This window comes from Perognathus longimembris, chromosome 28, assembly GCF_023159225.1.
Source record: "Perognathus longimembris pacificus isolate PPM17 chromosome 28, ASM2315922v1, whole genome shotgun sequence".
In the NCBI taxonomy this organism is placed as follows: Eukaryota; Metazoa; Chordata; class Mammalia; order Rodentia; family Heteromyidae; genus Perognathus; species Perognathus longimembris.
Genome location: NC_063188.1, coordinates 38,789,188 through 38,802,710, shown reverse-complemented (window position 1 = coordinate 38,802,710; position 13,523 = coordinate 38,789,188). Strand labels below are relative to the sequence as shown.

The following is a 13,523-nucleotide window of genomic DNA, read 5'->3' as shown; positions in this document are numbered from 1 at the left end:
CTACTTCTGAACTTTTACTAGTTAATTGGAGATAAGAGTCTGTCCAATTTGTTTGCTTAGGCTGGTTTAAAACTTCACTAGGATTATAGATGAGGGCCACTAGCATCCAACCAACTTGGCAGTTTTTCCAAAGAATCCCATTAGGATTCTGTTAGGTAATGCTTTGAATTTATAGATAAATTTGAGTCGTACTTCCATCTTAATGATATTGAGGCTTTTTGATGAGAGAGAATCAGATTCCTTTCCATTTATTTAGGTCCTCTTTAGTGGTGTGTGTGTGTGTGTGTGTGTGTGTGTGTGTGTGTGTGTGTGTGTGTGTGTGTGTGTTTAATTGGAGATAAGAGTCTCACAGACGATGAGAGAGAATCAGATTCCTTTCCATTTATTTAGGTCCTCTTTAGTGTGTGTGTGTGTGTGTGTGTGTGTGTGTGTGTGTGTGTGTGTTTAATTGGAGATAAGAGTCTCACAGACTTTCCTGCCCTGGCTGGCAACAAAACCTGATGCTCAGATCTGAGCTTCCCGATTAGCTATCATTATAAGCATGAGCCACTGGTGCCCAGCTCTTCTTTTCTGTTTTTTTTTTTTTTTTTTCCAGCAGTTTTAGAGTTGTCAGAATGTAAGTTTTGTTGTTTTTTTTTTTTTTTTTGCCAGTTCCAGGGCTTGAACTCAGGGCCAAGGTGCTGTCCCTGAGCCTCTTTGTACTCACGGATAGTGCTATACCACTTGAGCCACAATGCCTCTTCCAGCTTTTTCTGAGTAGTTTATTAATGATGAGTATCATGGACTTTCTTCTTGGACTGGCTTTGAACCACAGTAGCTCCTGAGTAGCTAGGCTTACAGGTATGAGCCACTCCCACCTGGCAGAGCATAGCTTTTTATTTTTTTCCAGTCCTGGGGCTTGAACTCAGGGCCTGAGTACTGTCCCTGAGCACTCTACCACTTCAACCACAGTGCCACTTCTGGCTTTTTCTGTTTATGTGGTACTGAGGCATCGAACCCAGGGCTTCATGCATGCTAGTCAAGCACTCTACTATTAAGCCACATTCCTAGCCCACAGAACATAATTTTTATGGTGTTACAACATATGAATTTGCTTTTAAAACAATTTTTATATTGCTGAGTGCTCCAGTGTAGAAATGCAGTGAATATATGTATAACGATTTTTAGATATAGGTTTTTAGTAGATTTTTTTCGGATGTTCTTTATATAAAATTGTGTCATTTGCAGATAGCAATAGTTTTATTCTTGTTTTCAAATCTGAGTACCTATTCTTAATCTTGCCTAATTGCACTGCCTGCATTAGATATAGTGTTAAAGACAAATTGCGAGCTGGCCCTTGATCATTTCCGTTTGACACCCAAATAGTAAAGGATTCTATGGATGCCTTTGTCATGTTGAAGAACTTTCCTTGTATTTTTCCTTTCATTTTTATCATGCATGGATATTAAATTTTGTACAGTGCCCTTTCTACATCTACAAACATGGTCACATGGGTTTTGTTTTCTAGTCTATTCCTAGGATGTCTTGCAGGAATTGATGTTAGTATTTAACTAGGTTTGCATTCCTAGAATAGATCCCATTCTGTCTAGAGAACAAATCCTTTTATATTGTTCCTAGATTTTGTTAGTAGTTTGGGAAATTTCAGTGCTTATATTCATAAAGCTTGTTGGTTTTCCTTCTGATATGTTTGGTTTGAGGATGAATTTGGTTCTTTTTTTTTTTTGAGCTTGGAATATGCTTTCCTCTCCTATTTTATAAAAAATTTGTTACTGGTTCTTTCCTATTTCTTCTCCAGTTATTCTCGATTGTTAGTGTTTTTCAAAATTACTTACATATTTCATCTAAGTGATGTAATCTATTGAGATATCTTACCACCTTTTTTATTTTTGCGAGGATGTTAGTTTCCCAGCTTTTCATTTCTGTCTTTGGTGATTAGACTATTCTTAGTTGTTTTGTTTTGTTTTTTGCCTATTCAGTCTAGCTAAACATTTGACAATATTAGTATTTTTAAAGAATTGATGATTGGTTTCACTCATTTTTTTCTACTGCTCTTTTAAAAATTATAATTGTGGTAAGTATGCATGATATGTAAATAAATTTGTATCACTCTTTTTTAAGTTTATAGTTCAGTGCCATACTACCATCATTGTAGCTATTTATTTCTGTTCTGATCTTTACTATTTACTTCCTTCTTGATTTGGTTTAGTTCTCTCTCCTTCTCCCTCCATCTCCCCCTCCTTCATTTCTCTATATAGTCCAGGCTGGCATTTAAGTTGTCAACCTTCTGTCTCTAGCTCTGCTTCCAACTGAATGCTGAGATTACAAATGTGTACTACAAGACCCTGATTTTTTTTTTATGTTGTCAAAGTAGTAGATAAAATTACTGAGTTAAGATTTTCCTTTAAAAATTGATGGAGTCCTGTTTTGTTTCTCAGGCTGGTCCCAAACTGATTTTGAGTGAGTCTTCTGCCTCTGCGGCTGGGACTATAGGCATGTACCACTGCTCTTGGCTTTCATGTTTCTCCTTTTATAATGGAGGCATTTATAGATAGAAATTGACCTCAGAATGTTTTCTCGTTTTTATTTTGATGTTTTGACCATTTGTGTTTTAGGACTGTGGTGTTTAATTTTCACACATTTGTGAATTTCCCCAATTTTAATTGTTGATTATTTTTTTTCCAGTCCTAGGGTTCAAACTCAGGGCCTGAGCACTGTCTGTGGCTTCTTTTTGCTCAAGGCTAGCACTCTGCCACTTGAGCCACAGTGCTGCTTCCAGCTTTTTCTGTATAGGTGGTGCTGAAAATCAGTCCCAAGGCTTCCTGTATGCTAGGCAAGCACTCTACCACTATGCCACATTCCTAGCCTCCCTATTGTTGATTTCTTACTTATTTCTTTCGTGTGGTTCTGGGGATCAAATCTAGCTCTCTGTACATGAGTTAAGCAAATGATCTATCTTGGGTCAGAGGAACAAGAATACAACACAGGATGAACAACCTATGGGCCCACTCCTCAGCAACATGGGCAAAGTTGGCACAAACCATCTTATCTAGCACTTATAGTTTCTGGAAATTGTCCTATGTGTACATAATCAGTGTAAAAACACTCAATTTAAAGGCTAAGAGCATGACTCAAGTGGTAAAGTGTCTGCCTACCCAGCACTAGTTTCTGAGTTCAAACCCTAATACTCCCCCCCCCCCTCAATCTAATAAAACTGTCTGTGGCACTTGAGCCATGAACCTGCACCTTCTTGGTCAGTATGTCTAAAGGTTCAGGCATCCTTCTTCCATCTGAGAAGCCTCATTCATACTATAAGGGCTGTGTCTCAGCTGCAACTGGCCAAGAACCCTGCAGCCATGACTATCTGCCCTCGCAAGCTCACTGGGCAGAGATTCCATGCTGAGAAGTACACCCAAATATTAGAAGCTTCCATCTTGCCCAGGGCCTAATGTAATGGCTCAGAGAGAATCCATAAAATTGAACTGCAAAGCTCTCCTCGAAGGAACTTATTTTACTTCAAACAGGGTATGGGGAAAGTCCAAGACTAGGTATGTCCTAGAAAACAACAACTCTCCCATCTAAGAGCAAGAAAGTAAACTATAACTGAGCTAGCTCATCAGGAAGAACTAGAGAAAGAACAATTAAGAGTCCTCCTAGGGACAGAACAAACCTCACAGACTGGCCTCAAAAACTATTCTTGCCTAAATTTAATCCACTGACAGCTGAGCAATTTGTGCCTCAGAAAATTGATGAAAACAATAAAGCAAGTAATTTAGTGTAGCCTAATGAACAGGTTATAATACCAAAACCAAGCAGACACCTTAGATGGGTAGGGGGAAAGAGTCAGAGCTGTCAAAACCACTAATATTCCAAGGTGATTATGTGCATACCCACAATACTGACCACAATTGGATGAAATTAGAAATCAATAACAGAGGGACTGAGGATGTAGTTCAATGGTAGAGGACTTATTTAGAATGTGAAAGGTCCTGGGTCAAACCTCAGCACTGCAAAACAGAGCAAATATAGCTCTTTCTTTTGTGATTGGGGATGTAGCCCAAGATAGATCATTTGCTTAACTCATGTACAGAGAGCTAGATTTGATCCCCAGAACCATAAGAAAGAAATAAGTAAGAAAACAACAGGTTTGTTCAAGAGTGCAGTTGAAAGGTTTGTAAGCAGGGTTGTAATGTACTCTGAGATGATGGTTAACAGACACACTGTCTTCTTTCTGGAGGATGGGTTATAAGAGGAGGCCTATGTGGAAGCAGGGACACCAACCATGAGACTGTTGCTGGAGTCTAGACAAGAAATATAGATAGTAATTTTTATATAAGTGATGACCCTGGAGAGGAATAGATGTGGATTATGAGGTACATTTAGTGGTAGAACAGAGAGGACTTTGATGGTAGCTTTATTGAAAGTACCAATGAGAAAAGGACATTGGGTTTTTATAAACAATTTTATTGCTATTGTAAAGGTAATGTACCGAGGGATTACAGTTACATGAGTCAGGTAATGAGTACATTTCATTTCATCCAGTGTCTTCTATTTCCTCACTCTCTTCTGGTCTCTCCCTCTCATCTCCACCCGAGAATTGTACAGTTCACTTTCCTCCATGTCCAGTGAGCTCCACTGCTCCTTGAGTTCTGTGATTTTGGTTTTGTTTTGTTTTAGTTCTTTTTTTGACTTGCACAACTGAGTTTGTAGTGATTGTATTTATTAAAAAGAGGGATACTAATGAAAGAACAGGAGCAGTTATTTTGTTTATGGAGAGGATGTGTTGAGAATCAAATTTTGTTTTGACCTACTTAAATTTGAGATGCTTGTTATGTATACAAGAAAAAATGTGAAGAAGGCAGTTTGAAATAAGGGCATAGAACTCAGGAGAGAGGTTGGAGCTAGAAAAATAATTAATATAAAACAAAGAAGTGGAGTTGTGGCTCAAGTAGTAGAGTACCAACCTTGAGTGAAAAAGTAAAGTGAGAATATGAAGGTCTGAGTTGAAGTACTAGAACAAAAAAATAAAGATAATCAATGTGTGCCTCATGAATTGCAAACCCACATTTGTTCACTTTAACTTCTCAGAGATCAGGATGCATCTGGTGATTGTGGTCAGCCAGGTGGCAGTCAAGATGCAGTTGGCAGTTGCTGTTTGAGTGTGCATAGGCAGATTGCCAGAATCACACTTTGTGAAATGAATGTTGACAACGTGGAAAAAGCCTCTGTAGACAATATTACAGTACAGTTTTAATTTCCAAAGTCAAAATATTTGGGACAAGGGAAGCAGAGACCCACACATATTAAATTATGAACTTTCATAAACAGGCCAAAAATTTGATACTTGTTATTCTCAGAGAATTGGTTCTAGGATCTACTGCAGTGAACAAACCCATAGGTGTCACTTAGGTTAAATACCATAGTATTTGGACATAACCTACACATGTCCTCTACTATACAGATGATGTGTTTCATGAACTTGAAAGATCATAAGTTGAAGGATCATTAAGTTGGAGACCATTCATACTTTGTAATCTCTTCAACTGTGTGTACAATACAATATGCTCATTGCATAATTGCTTATATAGGAATCATCTCTTAATTGCTTATCAAATACCTAGTACAATGTAAACGCTACAATAAAAAGCTGTTATACTTTATTATTTAGGGAATTATGACAAGAAAAACAGTCTGTATGTGTTCAGTACAGGCACAACTATTGTAAGCCTTATTCCATAGTGCATGAGCAAGATGCAAGGTGAACATGCTAAAACAATGATGCAGTGAAATTGTGGGAAGCAGAAGCAAGGTATATCTGCACATCACTTCCTTTATGTGGATCCAGCATAGTGCTCAGCCTACAGTAAATCCAAGTTGTGCTCTGCAGAATTTTCTGAAATGTATTTTCTGAAATGTATTTCTTAACATTTTTGGTCCATGATTGAATACATGAATATGGAACACATGGATATGAATGGCCAACTTGGATTAGCTTTACATGATTGGGACCCTAGCACCAATAGTTTTCAGTTATTCTAAGAAATATTATACCACAAACACTGTAGCCCAGAACAACTTTTTTTTCAATTTAATTTTTGTTTACTAGGATATGTTTATTAAGAATGATGTCTGACCCTATTGCAAAAGGAGAAAAAAATGGACTGGATATGTGGCTTAGTGGTAGAGTGCTTGCCTAGCATGCATGAAGCCCTGGGTTCGATTCCTCCGCACTACATAAACAGAAAGGGCTGGAAGTGATGTTGTGGCTCAAATGGTAGAGTGCTAGTCTTGAGCAAAAGGAAGCCAGGGACAGTGCTCAGGTCCTGAGTCCAAGCCCCAGAACTGACTGGCAAAAAAAAGAAAAAGAAGAAAATACAGTATAAAAATGAAAATTAGTTTTCTGACTTTTTTGTTTAGTGGTTATGAAATATACAACTTTTAGTAATTATGTCTAATTTTCCTTAAAGTAGACATTACATACTTTTCTAATCAAATTCAATTTTTCTGTTGTATGTTTACTTGCATTCTAGTCAGCTTCTAATTTCTGAGCTTTCCTGGGTTATTATCTGTGTTGTTGTTAATACAAGGAAAGCAACATAGCTATTTTTCTCATCTAAGTTGTTTTATTTATTGCTTGTAGCTTTTATCCTTAAGTCTGTAAATGTGCATTTTCTTAAAAATAAAGAAATTTTAAAAATGAAAAAAAGAATGTCTGTTAAGTTATACCTATATGTAAAACAGCTCTTTTGTGTGACTAGACATTAGATGGCCCAAGATCAAAGGGCAGCATGTTGGATATCATAGACTTCATACATAGGTAGAGTTTAATCTCTAGAACTAAAAAAAAGACACTGTGCTATAACAGGGTCATATGCAGTCTTAGTAATGCCAAAAAAAAAGCAAATGTCTTAGAGTTGATGGATGTTAAGATTTCTTAACACCTACTCTTGATAGGCAAAGCCAGAGAATAGGTAAGTAACGATTTCAAGTTTATGGAATCTACTGTACACACAGCCTGCTTTAGAAAAGTTCTTCATCCTTCAGGCCTGAATTAAAGGATCATATTCCTCATCAAAAGCCTTCTTCTAATATGCTCCAGCTCTGGCTAAGGACAGAATAAAAATACAATAAGACTTTATATTAGCTAAAGGATGCTGCATTTATCCACTAGCACATATTTTCCCTTTATTTGTACTCTAGGGAAAAGGAAATATAGAGAACTATAGTGGGGCTCAGTCAACAGGAATCCAAGAGTAATGGTAGGAGTAGTACTTGGTAAAATGAACAACTATCTGAACTTTCTGGTGATTTTTACTAATCAAATATTTTCTTCTCCATTTCTTCCTTCTTCATTTTTTAAGGAAAACCCAGAAAAAAAGGCCTTAAATGTAGACACTATTCGGGTAAGTAAATTTATCTTTTTCCTGGTCAGAGATCTCATGTAGATAAATTCATCCCGAGATTTGATACCTTTCATGTGTTCTCTAAATCTTAATTCTGCTACCTCAACAAAGTCAAAGTGAAATGTTTGCCTTCTGGATTCATTGCAGTGACTTTTTTTTTTGGCCAAACCTGAGCCTTGAACCCAGGCCCTGTCCCTGAGCCTTTTTGTGCTCAAGGCTAATGTTCTACCATTTGGCTTTTTCTTTTTTTTTCTTTTCATTTCTTTATTGTCAAAGTGATGTACAGAGGGGTTACAGTTTCATATGTAAGACAGTGAGTACATTTCTTATCCAACTTGTTTCCTCCTCCCTCATTTTCCCCCCACATTATCCCTTCCCTATCCCCCCCAGGAGTTGTATCGTTGTTTTATACCATATAGTTTTGTAAGTATTGCTGTTGCATTGCTTTGTTTTTTTATCCTTTGTCTCTCAATTTTGGTATTTCCTTTCCTTTCCCTTGTTCCAATACATGTATATACAATATCTAGGGTACCAAAATCAGTTGCAGTGATATCAGGGGTAAAACCACGGGAAAGAAAGACAAAAGAAAAAGGGCATAATTTCACATGGTATGTGGAAAATAACAATGATAAACCACTTGTTTCCATAACTTGGAGTTCATTTTGCTTAGCATCATCTTATGTGTTCCTATGGACATAGCTATTGAGCTACTGTGATCTTCTGCTAGGATTATTCTAGACATTTACTGATTATTCCCAATGAGGGAAACCATAGAGTCTATGTTTCTTTGAGTCTGGCTCACTTCACTTAGTATGATTTTTTTTCCAAGTCCTTCTATTTCCTTATGAATGGAGCAATGCCATTTTTAGATAGAGGCATAGAATTCCATTGTGTATATGTACCACATTTTCTGGCTTTTTCTGAGTAATTAAGATAATAGTCTTGTGGGCTTTCCTGCCCAGGCTGGCTTTGAATCATCATCCTCAGGTCTCATCCTCCTGAGTAGCTATGGTTATAGGTGTAAGCTACCAGCATCCAGCTCCAGTGACTTTTATTCTTCACTCTCTGGGAGATAAGTCCATCGTTGGATGCTTGCTGTTATGAGCATGAGCTGTCCATGTAATAGTACAGTTAGATGTATTTGAAGCATGATGGTAGTCATGAGGCTGATTTAACAAAATGCTGTACATTTGGCTCACTATTACAGAAACGCCTGCTGTGTACATTTTGCAGGCAATAATAAAATAATGTCGGTTCCTGCACTATTTGGGATGTTAAATTTCTAGGGCGTGAGATAATGGCACATTTCCATTTCATAGTATTTTGTTCAGTTGAACAGATAATTTTTTTTGCCAATATAATTAAAGAGATACTTGGTCCTTGAACTATATAGGTTCTTTCTGAATGAATGTTACTCAGCTCGTATTATGAACCTATCCCTTCTGGACAAGGTTTTACTGAATATATCCATATGTTGTGGACTTTTCCTAGGGAAATAGAGAATACATATACATATTCAATAAATAATTTTCCTTTTTCTTTACCTACAGGGACAGAAATGGAATAAGTACGTGGACTATTTATTTTCAGAAGGGTTACAAGGCTTGAAGCTCTTCATACAAAGCAATGTTCATCGTTTTTATGATTTCCCAGTAAGAGAGCATAATGAAAGTGATGGGTATTAAGTGAAAGTTGATACTTGCACTGTTTAATAAACTGACTTGTCTTCAAGTACTACTCAGCCCTGCGTACTAATGAAAAACACCCTCCTCCTCTCCAGGGGCTCTTTTTATCATGAAGAGACACATCTGCTCTGGGGTGAGGTTTGTCACATTTCCATGTACAGTAAGTTGCATTGCTGAAAGCTAACAGGTAATGCATAGTAGCCTTTAACCCACATGCACTCATGCCAGCCATTTGACCAACTGCTTCTTTGAAATCTCTAGGATATTATTATTTTTCTTATATAAACAGCAGTACCAGTACCAAATGAGTAGCATATAATACATAGGAAAGTCCTCAGTAGCTGATGGCTTCCTGGTAGCAATCTGATGAGGGAAGGAAGTAGAGAGGATTGTCAAGAGGGAAGAAGACAATGCTGTTTATATAGGTTTGATTTTATGAAACTGCTCTATTTTATTGTATTTGGGTGTATATGTGTATGCCCAGTTTTTAAATGTGGAGGCTTAAACAAACTGATTACAGCTTTGCTATTAGAAGTAATTTTGAACTTTTAAAAAATTTATAACAACAGGTACAATATCATAATAGAAATTTATACTGAAGTTTTGTTTTAATACTATGGAATAGCTCTCTTCTTTTAAAATAAAATTAACATAATTTTAGTAGAATGAAGTTGAATTTGTCTTTTAAGGGCACATCCTTGTTCTTTTCCCTCCTTTCCATTAAAACAAAAACTGTATTATTAATAGTGTTCAGACCAGAAATCCTATTCATCTATTCACTTATTGAATTGAATTAACATTTGTTGAGTTTCTTACTGTGTGCCAGGTTATTCTGTGTGCTGGTTTTACACCTGCTTTTATAGAGCTTAGAATCCAATGAGGAAGACAAACAATAAGAATTTAAGCAAACATGTCATACTAGGTAGTATTCATAAAATGCCTAGAATAGGGACAAGACTGGAGAGGCATGGTACTGCAGATATAAAACTTTGATAAGATGTACTCATTGCCTTATGTATGTAACTGTAACCCCTCTGTATATTACTTTGACAATAAAAATAAAACTAAATATAAATACTGGAAAAAAATTAGGGAGGAGGTAACAAGTTTGATGAGAAATGTACTCACTACCTTACATATGTAACTAACCCCTCTGTACCTCACCTTGACAATAAAAATTAAAGTAAAAAAAAAGGCTTAGAGAAGGCCTGTTCGAGGAGTTGACGTCAGCACAGATACTAATGAAGGAAGCATAAGATCCAAATGTCTATTTGGAGAAAGGGTATTCTCAGCAGAGGTAAAGTCAAGGGAAAAGGCTCTAAAATATTGATTTTACATGGCAGGTTTTAGGCTGGGAGAGTTAGGGAAGCTGTAGTACAGTGATAAAGTGAGAACAAGGGTGAGAAATCAAATAGAAGAAAACCAGAGGCCACAGCATAAGAGGTCTTTTTATCCTGGTATAGATATGCAAGTATAAGCCATTGGAGTCATTGAGAACAAAGACATATGTGAATATACAGCAGTAGTATGAAAACTACAGGATTGCAGGGGAAGGCATAGAGACCAGTTATTACCACATTTTAGCCAAGTTTTGGATGGGTGTCAGAGTTAAACAGGGAGGTGGTTGATGTTAGTTCCAGACTCTTATTTTGAGGTTACCAAAATTTGAATCTGCTGATAGCTTAGTTATGAGGAGGAGGACATCCTAGATATTTCCTTGGTGACCCTAAATATCTCTTAAATGACTCTAGGTTTTTTAATTGAGCCACTAGGTACACTCTGAGATCAAGATGAGACTTACTAAAGAAATAACCATAGAATTGGATGAACCCACCTACTGCAACTAGAGGAGTGAAGGTGGTAGAGATGGAGTCCAACTGTTTTTTGTGACTGAAATAATAAAATCACAAATTTGACACCTCAAAAAAGGGGGTATTTAGTGGTGTGGAATGTTACTTGTATCATTGGAAGAAAAGAAGCTTCGGCTGCTTTGAAGTAATTGTGATAATTTCCCTAATGGCAACTTAACAATTAGAGACCTCTCTGTTTTCAAATCATTGCTCCAAATAACTCCATATGGTTTGTATATTTTGGTCCTAACATAATGTAGAACTTTCAATTGAGAGAAAGAATTTATTATTATTTTTTATAGTATAAGTGGTAGTGAGGCCAGATAGACCAGGGGAAAGTGAGGCATAGGAAACAACAGCCAGGAATTTAGAGACATACACTACATTAAGGAGTAGCCTGATTAAAAGTACATAAACACTACATTCTTTGCTTTAAGCCTTACACTTACTTCCTCATAAGCTGTAATGGTTAGTAAAAACTAAAAAAAGGAAAAATTGCTGGGTACTTGTGGCTCATGCCTGTAAATCTTAACTACTCAGGAGGCTGAGATCAAAGCCAGTCTGGGCAGAAAAATTTGTGAGACTCTTATCTCCAGTAAAGTACCCAAAAATCTGTAAGTGGAATTGTGGCTCAAGTGGTAGAATGCTAACCTTGAGCTGAAGAGCTCAGGGACATTGCCCAGGCCCTGAGTTCAAGCCCCATGCCCAACAACAACTAAAAATTGGTGACTTCATTAGGATGAGTATTTTTCTTTAAAAAATGTGTCATGAGGAAAGAATATTTTCCCATAAGTATGTTTGTTGTTCAATTATGAACCCCAAGTTCTTTTTTCCCCTCACTTTGCTTGTTAAACTTTAAAAATTTGACAAGCTTAGATGTGTGACTGCACAAAAAAGGAGAGCTTTAGTTAGTTAGAGCTTTAGTTAGAGCTTTAGTTAGTCTGTTCTGAGGACTCATGCACACAACAGAACTATATAAGAATTGGTATTTTGTTTCCCTACAAAAGATCTGAAAAGAGAAATTTTGGTTTATTATTGCAGTTGTACAAAGAATACTTTCTTTACCTGGGGTTTTTGTAAAAGTTTTGGCCTTTTCTTCTTTACCCAAGAACGGGACTCGATCATGGTATTTGATGCTTTTGCTCACTGGCTGATGTCCTACCACCTGAGCCAAGCCTCCAAACCTGAGTTGTTGGTGTTCTAAATATTAACTTAATGTTTAATATTGAAATTTGTGTTCAATTTCTGACATTTTCTTTCCTTTTTTTCTTCATTGCTCTTTTTTTATTGTCAAAGTGATGTACAGAGGGGTTACAATTACATAAGTAAGGTAGTGAGTACATTTCATGTCAAACTTGTTTCTACCTTCCCTCCTCTCCAATTTCCTCCCCCCTCCAAGTTCTACAGTTGGTTAAAAACATTTTGTCTTGTAAGTATTGCTGTTGTATTGGTTCACCTTTTACCCTTTGTCTCACCTTTTTGATATTCCCCTTCCCTTCCCTTCCCTATTTCAGATAAATGTATATACAATACCCAGGGTGCCAACATCAAATACAGTGACAACAGGGAATAAGCCATAGGGAAGAAAAACAAAAGAAAAAGGCATATATAATTTCACATTATATATCGAAAATAACAATGATAAACCACTTATTTCCATAACTTGGAGTTCATTTTGCTTAGCATCATCTTGTGGGATCATATGTACATAGCTATTGAGCTATTGTGTTCATCTACTAGGACTATCCTAGACATATACTTTTATATCATACATTTTCCTTCCTCTTGGTTTTGGGATTGGTCTGGAAAGAAACAAATAAGCTTGATGCCTCTGTGATTTGTATTAGCATAGTAGGTTTTCTGAAACAAAAAAAAATTCTCTAAAATGGGTATTGTGTTCTAAAGATGTCTTCTTAATTGATATTATCTTTCCATTATTGTTTCACATAAAGAGCCCATATTTTGATCGTGTAAAAATTGTATTTCTAACAAAGATGGACTGTTTATAATTTGGGGGAAGGCTTGAACTCAGAGTCTGGGCGCTGTCTCTGAGATCTTCTACTCAAAGCTAGTTCTCCACCACTTTGAGCCACAGCACCACCGCTGAATTTTGAGTGGTTAATTGGTGATAAGCATCTTACAGGGATTTTTATGCCTGGGCTGACTTTGAACAACATCTTCAGATCTCAGCCTCTTGAGTAGCTAGAATTACAGGATGAGCCACCAGTACTGACTATTTTTAAATTATCTTTATATTTAACAAATCAGTTTATGAATATAATGCATCTTAATTAATGTCGTCCCCTTCAACATTCTCAACCTACCTTTAGCCCACCCCTTCCTTTACTTTTCTGAATTTTGTAGTATATGCAATGAATTCTTGAGATGGATTGTGTTTAGTAGATATTCTTGGGTTGACTTACTAATGCTTTACTTTCATATTAGCTTGCCAGAAGAGTATTAGCTTATCTAACTAGATTTTATGCCCAGAGCTGTTTTTTTGTTTTCCTTTTTTTTAAAAAACTGTTCCTGACGCTTGAACTTGGCCTGGGCGCTATCCCTGAGCTTCTTTTACTTAAGGCACACTC

At 36.7% G+C, this 13,523-nt stretch overlaps 1 protein-coding gene across 1 annotated transcript in view; it reads left to right on the top strand.

Moving 5' to 3' along the window:
* The window catches only part of Cenpi (centromere protein I), a 47,979-nt gene extending 37,972 nt beyond the window's left edge, over window positions 1–10,007 (top strand). The window contains exons 20-21 of the mRNA XM_048336534.1: window positions 7,359–7,400; window positions 8,951–10,007. Of these exons, the coding sequence (XP_048192491.1) occupies window positions 7,359–7,400; window positions 8,951–9,085 (177 nt within the window). The 3' untranslated portion in view covers window positions 9,086–10,007. The remainder of the gene's footprint in view (window positions 1–7,358; window positions 7,401–8,950) is intronic.
* The last annotated feature ends 3,516 nt before the right edge of the window (window positions 10,008–13,523 follow it).